Raw genomic sequence first — 16,971 nt, forward strand, 5'->3', positions numbered from 1 at the left:
GTACTCAATGCGTTTCATTGAATTGAAAAATAAATAACAGCAATTAAATTATACAGCTGATCAAAATGTAAACAATTATGTTCCTCATAAGGATAACATGGGAACTTTCAAAGCCACTGGGGCAGAGCCCAAAGGACTTTTTCAAAAATGTAAGGCCAGTTTGCAAATCTACGCGACACGCTCTTTCCAGTGAGACGTCAATGGATAAAATCGGTTAAGAAATGGCGGAGGAGTTCAACCGACAAAGTTTTATGTAGCGTATTAATTATATAGATAATAAACAATTTGGTTATAATATTATCAATGATACTGTACTGTTATATTGCATTGATCTTGTGGTACCACCCATCAATGGAGGTTTGTTTACCATGGGTCTCAATGGATAAAATAGATTTTTAAAAGGTTTTTTTTTTATAGTTTTATAGTTATGTCCTTCGTACGGGGTTGGCATATAAGTATCAAATGCTTATAGCAGATAATGAGTGAGGACATGGTTTAAGAAATTTCGGTTCTTTTTGAAGTTCGTTCGCTACGCTCACTCACCTTTAGGTTGGAGCTCGTTCGCTGCGCTCACTACTATTATAAAAAAGAGGTGGTGTCTGTGTGTGTGTATGGGAAAAGTAAACGCGAAAACTACTGGTCGGATCGGGCTGAAATTTGGCATGATGATAGCTCACATTCCCGATTAACATATAGGCATATTTTTATCCCAAAAATCCTTTCGGGCTCCGCCCCAGTGGCTCTGGAGTTTCCCATGTTAACCTTATGAGAAATGAAATTATTGAATCTTAACAGCTGTTTCAATTAAACAAGTTGGTTCTGTTCTGTGATGTTCAATAGCATTAAAGTTACAAGGATTACCAACAGGGTGCAGCACTAGCACTATTATTTCTTTTACATTTATGACAACAGCAAAAGGTGAGTGAGCGTAGCGAACGAACTTCAACCTGGAGGCGAGTGAGCGTAGCGAACGAGCTAACCTGAAGGCAAGTGAGCGTAGCGAACGAGCTAATCTGAAGGAAAGTGAGCGCAGCGAACGAACTCCAACCTAAAGGTGAGTGAGCGTAGCGAACGAACTTCAAAAAGAACCGAAATTTCTTAAACCATGTCCTCACTCATAACTGCTATAAGCATTTGATACTTATATGCCAACCCCGTACGAAGGACGGGTACTCTGCTAGTTTTCAATAAAGTAAAATCTTTTGTTTTCCAACCGTCTATAAAAGTTTGTTTGTGAAGAGAAAGTAAACATTTATATGCATTTCTACGAAATAATTATTTAAGGTAAGTACAATTTGTATTAAATCCTTAGTTTATTCAAACTTAGCAATAGGGACGCAATACGTTATTTTCACATTTAACAAACGAGAAAACATAACAAATAGCGTTTACCGTGATTATTTTACGATTTGTTCAAAAACTCTCTATTGCTAAGTTTAAATAAATTAAGGATTACATACAATTTGTACTTACCTTAAATAATTATTTCGTAGAAATGCATATACATTTTTACTTTCTCTTCACAAACAAACTTTTATAGACGGTTGGAAAACAAAAGATTTTACCTTATTAACAATTATTTTGTACACATGTATACAATTGTTTACTTACTCTTCATAAACTAACTTTTATATACGCTTGGCCAACATGCTGCCATAAAAAACCCTTTAAAAATATATTTTATCCATTGAGACCCATGGTAAACAAACCTCCATTGATGGGTGGTACCACAAGATCAATGCAATATAACAGTACAGTATCATTGTTAATATTATAACCAAATTGTTTATTATTATTTATTAATGTGTTATAAAGTACCTTTGTTTAATTTAATTTACATGCACCACCTCTTGCGGATTTTAGGGATGGTCTAAAAAATAATTTTTACAGGTTCTGTTGGACTACACGTTCAGATCAAATCAAATTAATTATTGCTGTAAAACATAAAAAAATACGTATGGTATCGTCATATTTTACAATAAATATCTATTTACATAACTGGACACCTTAAATAAGTGATAAATTCGTCAACATCATACACACTTAATTCTAAAAAATCCTTAATTACAGGTTCTGTTGTACTAGCGTTATCTACGGTGCCACCAGAGTAGCCTACATTAAACAATTTGCCTTCTACTTTAAAATTGCTAAATTTCAATTGGTATTTCAAAAATAGTAGCACATATTCATCCACTAATAGATATCTGACTGGTTTTAAACACTAAATACAATAATACGCACGGAGCTCACGTAAGCACAATAAAGTTTTTATTGCCATCTTAGAAATATATGTCATCTAAACTCAAAGGAAGTAAATAATGAGTGTTGCAATGGGATTAACATCCGAGAAAATACCTTTTTAGACGTTTAAATAATTAATTTAAACAAACAAACAAGGGATATATATATATACGGAAATAAGAGTTTTTGGCGGCCATTTTGGGTGCCATCTTGGAATATATGCCCCTAAAACTTAATGTAAGTAAATTTTGGATGTTGCAATGTGTTTGGCATCCGAGAAAACCCCTATGCAGACGTCTAAATAATTATTTTCAGCCAAAAACAAGGGAGATATGCGGAAATTAGAGTTTTTGGTGGCCATCTTGGGCGCCATTTTGGAAGATATGCCCACAAAACTTAATTTATGTCAATTTTGAGTGTTGTAATGTGTTTGGCATCTGAAAACCCCCTATATACACGTTTAAACCATTATTTTAGGCCAACTAACAAGGGAGATATGGGGCAAAAAGAGTTTTGGCCGCCATCTTGGATACCGCACTTCCGGTTCAAATTTCGCGTTGGCAACAGGCAGATTCGTACTCCGCAGGCTCGAAATACCCTAAAAACGTTGTTTCCCCAATTGTTACATGAAATGCTTCTTGCACGTTATAGAGAGGGATATTATAATTATGGGCCTGATCTACAGAGCGTAAGAGATGGCGTCTAAAACTAAACTCCAAGAAACTTGGCAGGAACTGGCTCAAGGGGTGAATCACGCTGATGATGTTTGTGTTATGCCACTCTTAACCCCCCGATTTATTGTAAAGGCTAGTGAGCGAGGACTTGAATGAGGTCAGGTTGGTTTCATGAAAGACGCGTGTGAGAAACGGTGATTTCTGAAATTGCTGGGCAGCGAAAACACATTTTTGACAATTACGACCTATCATGAGTTAAATATTGAGCCCAAACCAACCATTTTAATGTATGATTGCACCAGTTACCCTTAGAAACCAAGAACTATATTCACTCAGCTACTCTGCCAGTGAACGTAGATACAATTGAGGCAGTAGGGCATTTACAAAATAAAATTGTATTAAAGTATACTTTAATCAAAGAACAGGCTGATGGAATAAAATGTTCAACAACAATGCAACAACTTTAACGTTAACACTGTTACCTAACAGTTTGTACCGTTGTTGTCTTGTAATGTTGGGAGGGAATGTGAATCTCTCATCGGGAAAACTCATCAGTCGAGCGACTTCTCTTGGGGTAAAATACCTCAAGTTCAGGGATCTGAAAACCAAACCAAACATTATGGTAATACAGGAAAAGTGACATATAATACTATAAATCAACAAAAATGGTAACTATTGTTTTGGTTTCTTCATAGGTATTTCAAGGTGTGTCTAACTTTAACTTCTGGAGTTTCTCATTCATTTTATTTTGAAACATTAAGCTTAGTGTACAAACTCTTCTAAGCTAACTATGAAACTCCAAAGTTATGTTCATCAAAGACAGAGTTTTGGCCAGTGATTTTCCATGCTCGCCGTTCGGCCTTTCCTTGCTCGGCACGGGAATATTTCCAGCACAACATACCAACCAGAGCTGAAAGCGCACGGTCTTCCAATAACCATGTTTCCTCTATACCTTACTCCTCTATGGTGCAATTCCAGAAAGGAGTTTTCCAAGTTAAAAATAAATAATAAATGACGGAGTGTGCAAGAAGTTATGTGACACAAACATTGTCCGATAGTTAGCCACAATGAATTAAAGAGTTTGAAATTTATTTCAACAGGTTTTTTTACAGTTAATAGTACAGAAACCTACAGCTCAATTGACAGAATGGAAGGAAAAGACGACAATTTTCTAAAAAATGCAGATGATAAGCGTTTTCTTTTTAATAAGGGGTTTTACCTAAGTTTTTCAAATGGAATGTTTATTTTATCTATCAAGTAGCCAAATAAACAAATACATTTCAAGTATATTCAATTACTAAGGCGTAGAGTGACTCTTATCTTTCTGTGTGAGGAAACATGGTTACATTCTTTGTCAAATTGCACCATGGTTTAAGAAAACTAAGTTAGAAAACAAAAAAAAAATACTCTTGATAACCTCTCAAAACAACTTCCAACTTGTTTAATTTTGCTAAAGCAAACGAGCAGCTAGTTTATAAATGAATCAATAATTTTGTCAATAAGATTGTGTTGTACAAGAGTTCAACAACTGATTAAAACAATTGATACATACTTACAATAGTGCTTACAATCAAAGTGTACAACTGAGTTAACATCTGACTTTTGATCCCTAGACTAAAAAAGCTTTTCACTCCCTAGGGGGTAAAAAGTACTTTAGACTTGCAACGTATTAAAAATGGTTTTTGCTGCAGTATGACAAAAAAATATTTTTTTACTCACCTTATTGTAGCATCATCAACGTCTTGTGACTTGACGGTCACCAATTTCTGCAACACCTCCCGGGCAAGTGGGCAGAACACTGATCCGGTCCCTTCTACATAACGTCCGTACGCTTTTGTGAAACAACAAGTCTTGTCAGCGTCTTTACAAACAACATCCATCACCCGGAGTCTTTTCTTCACTAAATCTTCTGTCAGTAAATGGTCTTGATAAACTCGGCTTGTTACATCGTCCATCTCGAGCACATCAGCGACCACTTTTACGTCGGGGAACTTCTGGTTTAACGACTTTACAATTTCTTCTAATTCTTCAGGGAGTTCCGTCATCTAGGAAAATACAGAGTCGTTAGTAAAATCCTATGTTCTAATATAATTTTAATAGTCTGTGCACTTAAGTTTAAGTACCGGTAACCAAAGTTCGTCTGTTACAAAGTTATTGGATCTCGATTCATTAAAAAAATGTCGTCAACATTTTCCAATTCTTGTAAGGTCCAAACCATTCGGTAAAAAATGTCATGGCAATCATCACCTCTGCTTGGATGTGGACAAAGTAGAAGTAGAAGTCATAAATTAGTAAACTTATTTACTGCTTAACGGCAGTGGCGGTTCTAGTACCTTGTTGAGGGGAGGGGGGCTACCAGGGGGTTTGTTCGGTGTGGAATAAACAATTCAAATGTTAAATAATTGAAAATACATCTAATAAATTTAAAGATGCATTTGATAGTTTATTTTCCATTATCAACATGGGAGACTACAAATTATGTGTTTACACTACGGTGTGCTTGTACACTGCTCGACATAGCCTGTGTGTGTTGATCGGCCGAATAAAATCATTGTAATTGTGTCATCATGTAGGCTTATAGTATTTTGAGTAAATAATTGAGGAATAGTAATATACTGAATTTGCATTTGAAACAAATATAATAACAGTTTTAAAAGGTTTTAGTAAAAATCCTGAAAATTAATAACTAGATGGCCTCAAAATCATAAAAAAACTACACTCCTATTGTTGGGGATGGTTTATAATATAATTCTTAAAAATGTTGATTATATTTTGGTTAAATTTCATCCAAATTCGATTATTATTGAAAGATTTATCGCCTACAGCCACACAAGAAGCCTTCATTATGTAAAACAACTACCGTAGATAATTTGAAAGTTTTTTTTTTTTTTTTTTTTTTGGGCTTTGTACCAAATGTATAGTGTTCTCCCTGAAACAAAATTATTTAGGCCTATTTATGAAGAAAAGTCTTGCTAACTTAGTCAAACTTACAATTTCTGATGTCTTGAAGCCAAATTGAAGCGGCTTTTTCTTTCCCAGTAAGTAGTATCTGTTTCTCATGTTGGGAAACCCTATTTGAGTTGGCGTGATAATAAACTCTTGAATTTCAAACTGCAAATTTTTCAAGCAAGTTACCAACTTATTTCTGGCTTCAGAGCTCTCAAATCCCTTAACATTCTCAACAAAGATATATTTCAAAGACGTAATTTCAGGAAGGAATGATAAAATATGTTTCAAAGGATCTGAACGAGCATCATCAAGATCTTTTCTCAGTCCAACTCTGTAACAAAAATCATGAGTCAAAAGTCATAAGTTCTTTATTTCAAAATAACAAATAATACATTGTATTGGAAAAGTCATTACAATAAACAATAGTGAAATCTGAACATTTCTTGATCAATGTAAATAATATGAACAAAGACTACAACTAAACAATTTGAGTTTTCGTTAAATCTTTAATCTAACAGGAATGACTGACTACATGTCAGCTGAGAAATCGCAAACGCTGTAGCAAGCCTTTTCTACTAATATGATTATTTGTTTATTTCTAAACCTAAGTTAATAAGTCTCTAGCTTTAGCTGTTGGGGAAGTTGGTTAAACAGTTTTAAGCCATTATACAAAAGATGTTTTTGGAAAAATGAGATTGAATGGACAGGGATTTCCAGGTTGTGAGAGCACGTAAGGAGTATGTACCGGTACTGCAGTTAGTGCTGGTATTGAATATTGACTGATGTTTTTTTACAAAGGAAAGGGTTTCAAGGATGTATAGTGAGGGAAGAGTCAAAATAGCCGCTGACCTGAATGATTCCTTACAAGATTGTCTTTTGAAAAGTGAAAATATAACATGAATGGCTTTTTTTACATTTTAAAAAGGAAGGAGGTTTGTTTGTTTTTAGATTCCCAAACAGCTAGAGCATAAACTAGATAAGGGAATATTAAGCCATAGTACACAGAAAGAAGAATTTCCGACAAGACTGTTGTGGCCAATGTTCAAAGTTGCGTGTGCTTCTGCTTACACGTTTTATTACATATTCAACATGAGCTTTGAAATTTAAACATTCATCTAAATGAATGTCTAAAGCCCCGTGTACACGTAGCTAGTTTACTAGCAGCTAGTATTCGCAGCTAGCACTAGCTGGGCACACTAGCGCGAAAATTCCCATCTACACGTGGCTAGTTATTAGCGCTTATTATTAGCGCTAGTCATGTAGAAGTGAAGTGTTCATTGGTCGCAATAGTCATTTCAGTTTAGCACAAAATGTCTTCTGTTCCCTTTAAATTTTAAGAATTGGTGTACAAGAGTTGTGTTAACATGAACTTAATCTGTGTGGGTTCGAAAGTGGATTATGAGGCGAGAATTTCTTGGTGCGTCCAATACTCTTTTAAGAGAACTGGCGTTGGGAGACCAGAGTACTTAAAGTTTTTGAGAATGAATGCTTTAAAGTTTGAAGAACTGTTGGAACTAATCACTCTACTGATTAAGAAAAATGATACTGTGATCACTGGCGTATGGCGAGTGGCAATTAGCACTAGCAGAAGTGCAAATGCTCCGCTAGTACCGCGCTAGTTCGCTAGCGCTAGTGGTCACGTGACCACCCCCACCACTTATTAGCGCTAGTAATATCAAACATGTTCAAAACGACTAGCAGCGAGTAAAATGCTAGCGCGCTAGTAAATTTTTACGCTAGTAGACCGTTTACACGAAGCAAATTTACTAGCGCTAATCAACTAGCTGCTAGTACTAGCCTCGTGTACACGGGGCTTAAGAATTGAACAGACTGTACATGATGTATAATGGTTTGGTCGAGAAGAAGAGACAGATTCGGATCTTTGTTTGACCTGTTTGAGACTTGAAAGTTAATTAGCTGGGTCCTGCCTTTTAAGAATGACGAAAACCACTCAGAAGCAACTCCTCGGAATCCCATATCGTTCAATTTGGCTATTAAGAGGTAGTGTTTTTTTCCACAAATGCCCAAAGCCTCTCCAAAACAGCCTTTTCATATATCTTAGAAAAACTTGGGAGCATAGAAATGAGTCTATAATTGTCACATTTCGTGTGCTCTCTCTCTTTGTGGATTGGCCTTATAACAGCAAGTTTTAACGTGTTGGGGAATCGTCCATGAAGAAATGAGTGATTTATAAGATTTGTTAGTGGACTCACAATGAAGTCTGAAAATTCTTTTAGTATCGTTGGAGGTATTTCATCAGCTCCTGAGCGCTTATCTTATTCTTTAGCTGATTAATTATTTGTTTTATTTCTGATTCTATTGTTGGGAATAGAAAAAATAAGTTATGTTAAATGTTTCGTCTGGAAGTGGTGTTGCTTGTCGCTCTGTGTAATTGGAATGTTTTGTTACATCTGAAAAGAACATTATAAATACTTAGGATAATAAGGAAGGGTCGTGAATAGTTTTTCCTCCCTCAACTTCAAGACAAACTTTATCCACCTTTCTATTCTTTGGGGCCTTATTATGGTTAATCAAACTCCAAATCGCCTTCGATCTGTTATCTGCACTGTCAATTCTTTTAGATATAATGTTGGTTTTGGCGCTTTTTATCATTGTGCGATATTTTTTTTTAATACGGAGAGAATGGCGTCTCAAAATATGAGAAGAATCAAGGTCCTTTGTTTCTTTGTACCAGAATAGCAGCTCGTCATTCATTACAAGTAGGTAGATCTTTACTTGCATGGAATTTAAAAACGTTTCTTTGCTTTGCACGGATGATTTTTCTGGGAAAAGCTATGTCAAATAAATACTTAAACTGATCATAGAACACTTCAAACACTTTTGTCGACATGATCAGTCTCCATCATGTCAGAGTCAGACCAAGTTTTTCGGCTTAGAATGCATTTGAAAACCCCTTTGTTACAGTCGTTATATTAAATAATCAGTAACATTGATAAACAAAACAGATAATAATCTGATTAAATTGATAAAGTACCGGTAATAATTAATTACAAACAAAAACTTAAACAAGCATATACAAGAGTGAAAATGAGCCATACAAGCAACATGCTTTTTGTAACAACAATGACGAATTTGGCTAACATAGCGGTTTTGACCATTGCAAACAAATCAAGCTACGGTACATATAATAAGCTTATTAAAAAACTAAAGAAAACATACATACAACTTACTTGTCTAGACAGGCATTTGTTGTAATTTTGTGTTGAATTTCATCAATCAAATTTAGGATATTTTTTTTCAAATTCCCACATAAAATCAGTACATATTGGTGATGGTGTTGAACTAAATTTTGGTGATATATTTATAAATATTTATCTTGTAACTCATGTATTATTGATTGTAAAAATGGTGTTTACCATATGAATAAATAAATAAATAACTGTTAGGAGTTTCAAACTACGGCAGCGATGAAAACCCCAATGATTGATGAGAATAGTACCTATTTGCAATAAAAAGTTCTTAAAAGAAGCTGAATTTTGTAAAATTAATAAAACCAAGTAGACTTACCTGGTGAAAGGCTGACATGGAGGGCTCATAAGTAGAGCTTCGGGGGAGAACTTATTCAACTCTATGGCACCCAAAGATAAGATATTTTTTTGCAGTAAACGAGAGTTTGAAAAGTTGTGTAAATACACATTACTGGCATTGGGGTTGATTTCAACAGCAAGAACTTCAACGGCGATTCCATTGGCTGGAAATAAAGATTTGTGTAGGCCTATTGTTTATTAAGTATAATCATAAAAAACCTTGCTTCATATTTGTTATATAGTTAGAAAATCTTTGGAAAAAGTTGACACTGAAAATAAGTAATTCACTCTTTTACTTATTTATTTAGGACCCTGAACCCACCTAAAACGTTCTACATTCACTTTTAAACTATTCTATGTCATCAATTCAATTCTATGCCATGAACTTACAACTTTCTTATCTAAATTTTTTGGTGCCGATACCTCTTTTTATTACTAGGCCTACTTAATGATGAAATAAATATGAGCAATACCCCGAACTCAGTATGGGACCCAGTGGAAATCCGAGGTTTTGGGAGGGGTAGACCTCCAACGTGGTTAATCATTGGGAGAAATGGGTAATAACATGGGCAAAAGGGTAATTTATGGGTAATAAGCTAGGAAGAATGGAATATTTCCCAAAACAGGGAAATTCAGTAAATATCAACCTAAACATTGACTTATAAACCATAAATTCTCGCATGACTTCCTATTGGAGCACTGCTGTTGATCTGTGGTGATGTCATCCTACTGACGAGGTGAAGAAACGAGGAGACACAATCAATAGACAAATGCAAAGGCAAATATTAAGTTTTAAAGGTGCCAATATTACGAAATATAAAATGCATCTAAAAACACAAATTCAAGAGTGATTTTATTTGGGCATTTGGAGAAGGCAGACCAGGCTTTATGCTGATTTGTTACTCCACTAGTCCTTAGAAGGTAGGTTAGATTAACTTAGGTAGCCTTAGATAACTTAGGTAGGTTGGATGTAAAGTCAATGGTTGTAGTGAACTGGGCTGTTTAGTGTTTATGTTACATCCATAAGCGGTAATTATATCGACCTCCGGACCTCACGCGAAATTAAAAATTTTTTTTTCCAAAATGTTCGAAATTTCACGCTGATTTCAAAAATGATTGTCGTTTTTTTCGGAAACGCCCCGTTTTCCCGAAAAATGGGAAAAACGGGAAAAATATTTTTTTGCTCAAGACCCATGTTGTGGGTACTCAAATTGTGCGGAATTTCATCCTGAACAAGAATATGTAGTTTTTATTACGATCGCTTTTAAGTAAAACATCACCGGACAGGTTACCCAACCTAACAAATACCTATTTAATCTCTGTATAACACAAGGTTGCTACCCAAACAAGTTCAAGATTTCTAAGGTTATACCAGTCCATAAAAAGGGGCCTAAAAATGTTATTGCTAACTATAGGCCTATATCTATTATCCCTGCAGTGTCGAAGGTCTTGGAACATCTCGTACATCGTAGATTTTCTCAGTATCTTGAGGATAGTAACCTTTTAGCAAGTAGTCAGTTTGGCTTTAGGCCCAAACACAGCACTGTCCAAGCAACCCAGGCACTGATATCAAATTGCTTTCAAAGTTTAGAGGCCAAAAGTGGCATAGTGTTTAGATCGTACGACATGTCTAAGGCCTTTGACACAGTGGCTCATGATCTCCTTGTGGATAAGCTTTCTTGCTATAACCTTGATGCAGTTTTGGTTATGTTCTTTCAATCTTATCTAAGTGACAGATGGCAAAAAGTCTATCTAAACGGCACTTATTCTAGCCCTGTTCGAGTGCCCCACGGAGTGCCCCAAGGCTCTATATTGGGCCCTACCCTGTTTATACTGTATATAAATGACTTACCTTGTAATATTAATGACTTATCTGTAAAAAGCTTTCTTTTTGCTGATGACTTGGCCTTGTGTGTACGGGGTAACTCTTTGAATGACGTTACAGATACATTGGATACAAAATCTGCTGTTATTAATGACTGGTGTAATGCAAACAAGTTATGTCTTAATGCTGATAAGACTCAAGACCTAACTATTAGTCTTAGCAGTAATGGTAATGATGTAAACACTCTGAAGTTTTTGGGTTTTCACTTGCAGTCAAACTTGAAGTGGTTTTCACATGTAGATTTTGTAGCTTCTAAGATTGTAAAAGGCATATTTATGATAAGAGCACTTAGATCCACTGTTTCAGTTGATGTCCTTATTTGTATATATTATGGCCACATTCATAGCTATTTGTCCTATGGTACCTCACTGTGGGCCAACAGTTTTTATGCTAACAGGTTGCTCTTTACTTTACAAAAGAAGGCGGTGAGGTTAATTTGTAGTGTGAATAGAAGAACACATTGTAAGCCCCTTTTTGTGGGTCTTAACATTCTCACATTTCCATCTTTGTATGTTTTGGCAAGTTTGTTATATGTAAAAGAAAACATTTCTCACTTTGAAAAGATATCTGATGTGCACAACTACTGTACTAGATCAAAAGATAATCTGTCTACACTAAGGCATAAGTATACAGCCACTCAAAATAGTTTTGAGTACCAAGGTGTTAAAATGTACAATTTCTTGCCTGCATCCATCAAAAACCTGTGTGTTTTAAAATTCAAACATGCTATAAAAACTACTCTAACCCAGGCTTGCCTGTATAAACATGAAGAGTACTTTGGTTTAGAGTTTTAGATATTTTAGTTGCCAGAGCCATCTTGATTGTTTTTGATTGTTTTGTTTTTATTTTGACGATTGTCATGAACTTTGTACATAGTTTTAACGACAATAAATCATTTCATTTCATTTCATTTCATTTCATAACATAACCTAATTTAGGTTTAGATTAGGTTAGGTTAGGATAGTTTAGTTTAGGTTAGGTTAGGTTAAGTTAGGTTAGGTTGGTTTAGGTTAGGTTGAGTTTCGTTAGGTTAGGTTAGGTTAAGTTTGCTTAGGTTAGGTTAAGTTAGGTTAGGTTAGGTTAGTTTAGGTTAGGTCAGGTTAAGTTAAGTTAGGTTAGATTGGTTTAGGTTAGGTTGAGTTTCGTTAGGTTAGGTAAGGTTAAGTTTCGTTAGGTTAGTTTGGTTAAGTTAGGTTAGTTTACTTACAATACTCATGTTATTGATAAACTAACCCAACCTAACCTAACTTAGAAACTTAGGTTAGGTTAGGATAGGTTAGTTTAGGTTAGGTTAGCTTAGGTTAAGTTTGGTTAGATTAGGTTAGTTTAGGTTAGTTTACTTACAATACTCATGTTATTAATAAATTTACCTAACTTAACCTAAGTTCCTAAGTTAGGTTAGGTTAAGTTAGGTAACACTAACCTAATCTAACCAAACTTAACCTAACCTAACCTAACAAAACTCAACCTAACCTAACCTAACCTAACCTAACTTAACCTAACCTAACCAAACTTAACCTTTCATGGTAACATGCAGTACTTAACGAAACTCAACCTAACCTAAACCAACCTAACCGGGTCTGACTTAGGGGAGGTACGAATGAGGCATTTAGTTCAAAATTCCTCCGTGAACAGCGCTGTAGTAGAGAGCCCATTTTGCAATGAAGGTTTACTAATCGCAAAAATAGTTCTGTTCATGAAATAAAATTATAAATGCCTCAAATTCAATTTTAATATTTTTTATTATAAAATTAAACCATCATAACCTAACCGAACTAACCAAACTTGCTGATAAAGAAATAATATAACAAAAGTTTAGTAATCGGAAAAATAATTCTGTTTATTAAATAAAACTAGAAATTGCTCAATTAAAATTTTATAATTACTTAATAATAAAATTAAACGTAATAACCGAACAAAACCAACCAAACTTGCTGATAATAAAAAAATCTTGGACAAAAAGTTAACATTACTAGCGGGATTCGAAACCGGGACCTACCGCATATCAGCCCGGCACGCTATCCATTAGACCACCGAGGCCGATGGCCATCAACAGCTTTGTTACGGTAATGGCGTTCCCTCAGCTAATAAGAAGCCCACAGCTGTCATCGTAGCCTCTTCTATACCTCCCCTGAGTAAATACCAACCTAACCTAACCTAACCTAACCTAAACCAACCTATCCTAACCTAATCTAAACAGGATTAGATTCGAAGGTTAACAAAACTCAACTCAACCTAACCTAACCTAACCTAACCTAATCTAACCTAAACTAACCTAACCAAACTTAACCTAACCTAACGAAACTCAACCTAACCTAAACCAACCTAACCTGACCTAAACTAACCTAACCTAACCTAATCTAAACCTAAGTTAGGTTATGTTAGGTTAGGTAACCTGTCCGGTGATGTTTTACTTAAAAGCGATAGTAATAAAAACTACATATTCTTGTTCAGGATGAAATTCCGCACAATTTGAGTACCCACAACATGGGTTTTGAGCAAAAAAATATTTTTCCCGTTTTTTCCCATTTTTTGGGAAAACGGGGCGTTTCCGAAAAAAACGACAATCATTTTTGAAATCAGCGTGAAATTTCGAACATTTTGGAAAAAAAAAAATTTAATTTCGCGTGAGGTCCAGAGGTCGATATAATTACCCCATAAGCTACAGGCCTTTTCACACCGGCGTACCGGACGTACTGTACGTTTGGTACGGCCAGTACGTCCAGTACGCGATCCTTTCACACCGCACAGAAACTTCCAAAACGTACACTTGTTCGTTTGTAGTCAGACAAGTAACACTGGCTGAGCACGTGGTTTTGAAGTGTTCACTGCGCATGCGCGAGCCCATGTACGCCACGTACGTTTTAGAAAAATCGCTCTCCGAGCGATTCACACAAAACCATCGCGTACGTACTGTACGTACAGTACGTTCTGTACGCGCGGTGTGAACGAGCTCATATGATAACATGGGCAGCGATTTGTTGAAAAAAAACGTACAAAATGTACAGTACGTCCAGTACGCCGGTGTGAAAAGGCCTTACCGTATGGTTTTTCACATTTGGAGTAGTGCATTTAACAACAAAACAATTTCAAAAATGCTTCAAGCCACTCACCGGATTTTTGGCAAAATAAACTAGGGCCTAACTTATAGGTAACTTAGATTGTAAAACTACCCCAAGTGTGGGCCTAACTGCAACTTGTGCACAAGTAACAAGTAGGATTAGTCCAGATGATTTTGGAGGAATAAGTATTAGGAGTGGTAAGTTTATGTCGTACTAACCAAGTTAGCTTGTAAACTTGCCCTGTGTAATCGAGCCTCAAGATCAGTTGATCAGTTTACGAATTCAAATTAAATGAGTAGGGCCTAGATGTTAAAGTTACTTATTGCACTTCACATACCTTCTAATGCATAGTGAATGCCACCAATGCCACTGAAGAGTTCTAGAACTTTCATCCTGCTGCTGTAGACTATGCTAGGCTACACTGTTTTGGCAAAAAAATATATAGGCTACTAATTGGTCATTTATACCTACCTAATAAAACTTCATCAGGAAACTGAATTGTAGCCTATATTTAATTTCATGTTATTATCTAGAAACGAACGTTTTTTTTTAATTCATAACTTAATTAGACCATCACCATAGAAGAGAATTCATAAAAAACATCCCTTTCATAATTAGCCTATAGATAGGCCTAAGTTAAACCAATTTTCAAAAACTAAAAATAAAAATGTTGTTTGAATTCGAACATTTCATTTAACCTAGCCTATAACAAATTTTGAGTACTGAATGAAACTAGAAACAGTAGAAACTAGGCCTACTATTAAAATCAAACTAAATAACAATATTGATGATATAATTTGAGGTTATGTTTACACTGAAGTGTAACTCACTCACACAACACAATACAACACATCAGCTGAGTCCTTGACCTTGAGTCTTTCTTTAGTTTAGTGTTATCGTTATCGAATCGAGGCTGCAAAGGACGAAAAACGATTCGAGCACTCGAGTGGTCTGATAAAACCGCGGCCGCCTTTAACTACAGGCACGGCCGCCTTTAACTCCAGGCCGCGGCCTTCGAACTGGCAACGTCGCAAGTGGTGTTGTAACAGCGTTGTGACAGGTGTTGTCGCCGTGGATAAAACTCTACTCTAGTCTTCTTGTTCTTCAATCTTCAGCATCATTGGTCCAAGCCAAGCAAATAAGATTAACCCTAGCAGTGGCCAATGTTAGAAGTGGGGAATGGCCAACCCATTTTGGCGATTTTGCAGACCATTTTTTGAAAATTCGTAAAAATTCAACCGTACAAGTAAACCTAGCCAACCTCATATTCATTTTGTTCGGAGAGAACAGGAGAATCTAGAAATAGTAATATCATAATGATTTAGACAGTGTATTTTATCGGTAAAGTGAAAAAAATAAAAAAAAATTGAATTTTTTTTTGAAATTTCAAAAGCGGCCTCTGCATTTTTTTTCTACGGATTTTTTTATGGGAAATTCATTATATACATTTTGTAGACAATCTAATTCCCTACATAGAAATATATAACATGTTAGGAAAATATTTTTTTTTATAAGTTTTTGGGGCGAAATATAATGACAAACGGAGAATCGAAAAAATTGAAAGCCGTGCAGTGTTAGTTTATGTTGTAAAAAGTTCTATAATATATGTGTATACTAATAATGATATATACATGTTTGTAAAGCTAATGAAGTAAGGAATCAAAAAAAGTCATAAAGTTTATGGTAAAAATAATTTGTTACCTATAAACATACGTATATAAAATAATGTTTTTATATTTTAGCGATTTCTCGAGAAAAAAATTCACAGTACTTAGTATACAACTTTTGTACCAAATTTGTTTACTTCAAACCAACATAATAATCTTGTAGTGTATTCAATTACCTACATAAAAATGTATATCATGTTAGAAATATTTTTTTTGTAGGTACGTAATAGGGACATAATAATACAATAACCGCAAAACCGCAAATAAGTGTAAACTATAGCCTACAGTGTTTGCTTGTGTTGTGAAACATTATGTAGGCTGATGATATGTAGCCTACATATTTGTAAAGCTAATGAAGTAAGGAATCCAAAAAAGTCATAAGTATGATGGTAAAAAGTTATTTTCACCTATGATTATGTATCAATTTGAAAACGTTTTGAATTTTTTGCGCATTTCGAGAAAATGGAGTGTACAGTATTTAGTAGCCTATATAATTTTTTTACCAAATTTTTTACACCCAAACCAATATAAACATGTTGTAGTGTATTCATTTACCTTTATAAAAATGTATAACACCTTGGGTAAATCATTATATAGCATATATAGCACCTCTGAATGTCAGAATCGTCATTTTTGAACATGATGCTAACAAAATACAGTAGTAGGCCTATTTAGTATAGGCTATAACTTTTTTACAAAATTGTTTACCCCCAAACCATTATAAACATGTTGTAGTGTATTCATTTACCTTTATAAAAATGTATAACACCTTGGGTATATCATTATATAGGTACAACAATCTCTGAATGTCAGAATCGTCATTTTAGGACATGATGCTAACAAAATACAACCTTTTATGAACACTATTTCACACAATTCAGTAATATTTATGCATGAAGATTACTGTTATACACACACACAACACTTCACTAACACTAACACTAC

General features: G+C 35.0%; 1 protein-coding gene across 1 annotated transcript; it reads right to left on the reverse strand.

Moving 5' to 3' along the window:
* Positions 1 to 3,314: 3,314 nt before the first annotated feature.
* On the reverse strand, positions 3,315 to 15,146 carry LOC128986048 (tRNA (cytosine(38)-C(5))-methyltransferase). The gene is made up of 5 exons (XM_054406141.1): positions 14,697 to 15,146; positions 9,393 to 9,576; positions 5,907 to 6,195; positions 4,635 to 4,960; positions 3,315 to 3,513 (listed from the first exon to the last, which is right to left on the reverse strand). Exons 1-5 carry the CDS (start codon positions 14,749 to 14,751, stop codon positions 3,330 to 3,332), a joined length of 1,038 nt encoding a protein of 345 aa, XP_054262116.1. The 5' UTR covers positions 14,752 to 15,146; the 3' UTR covers positions 3,315 to 3,329.
* Positions 15,147 to 16,971: the final 1,825 nt, after the last annotated feature.

The sequence above is a fragment of the Macrosteles quadrilineatus genome, unplaced genomic scaffold (genome assembly GCF_028750875.1).
Source record: "Macrosteles quadrilineatus isolate MER2022 unplaced genomic scaffold, UCM_ALF_1.0 Scaffold_2__2_contigs__length_208266976, whole genome shotgun sequence".
Taxonomy (NCBI): domain Eukaryota; kingdom Metazoa; phylum Arthropoda; class Insecta; order Hemiptera; family Cicadellidae; genus Macrosteles; species Macrosteles quadrilineatus.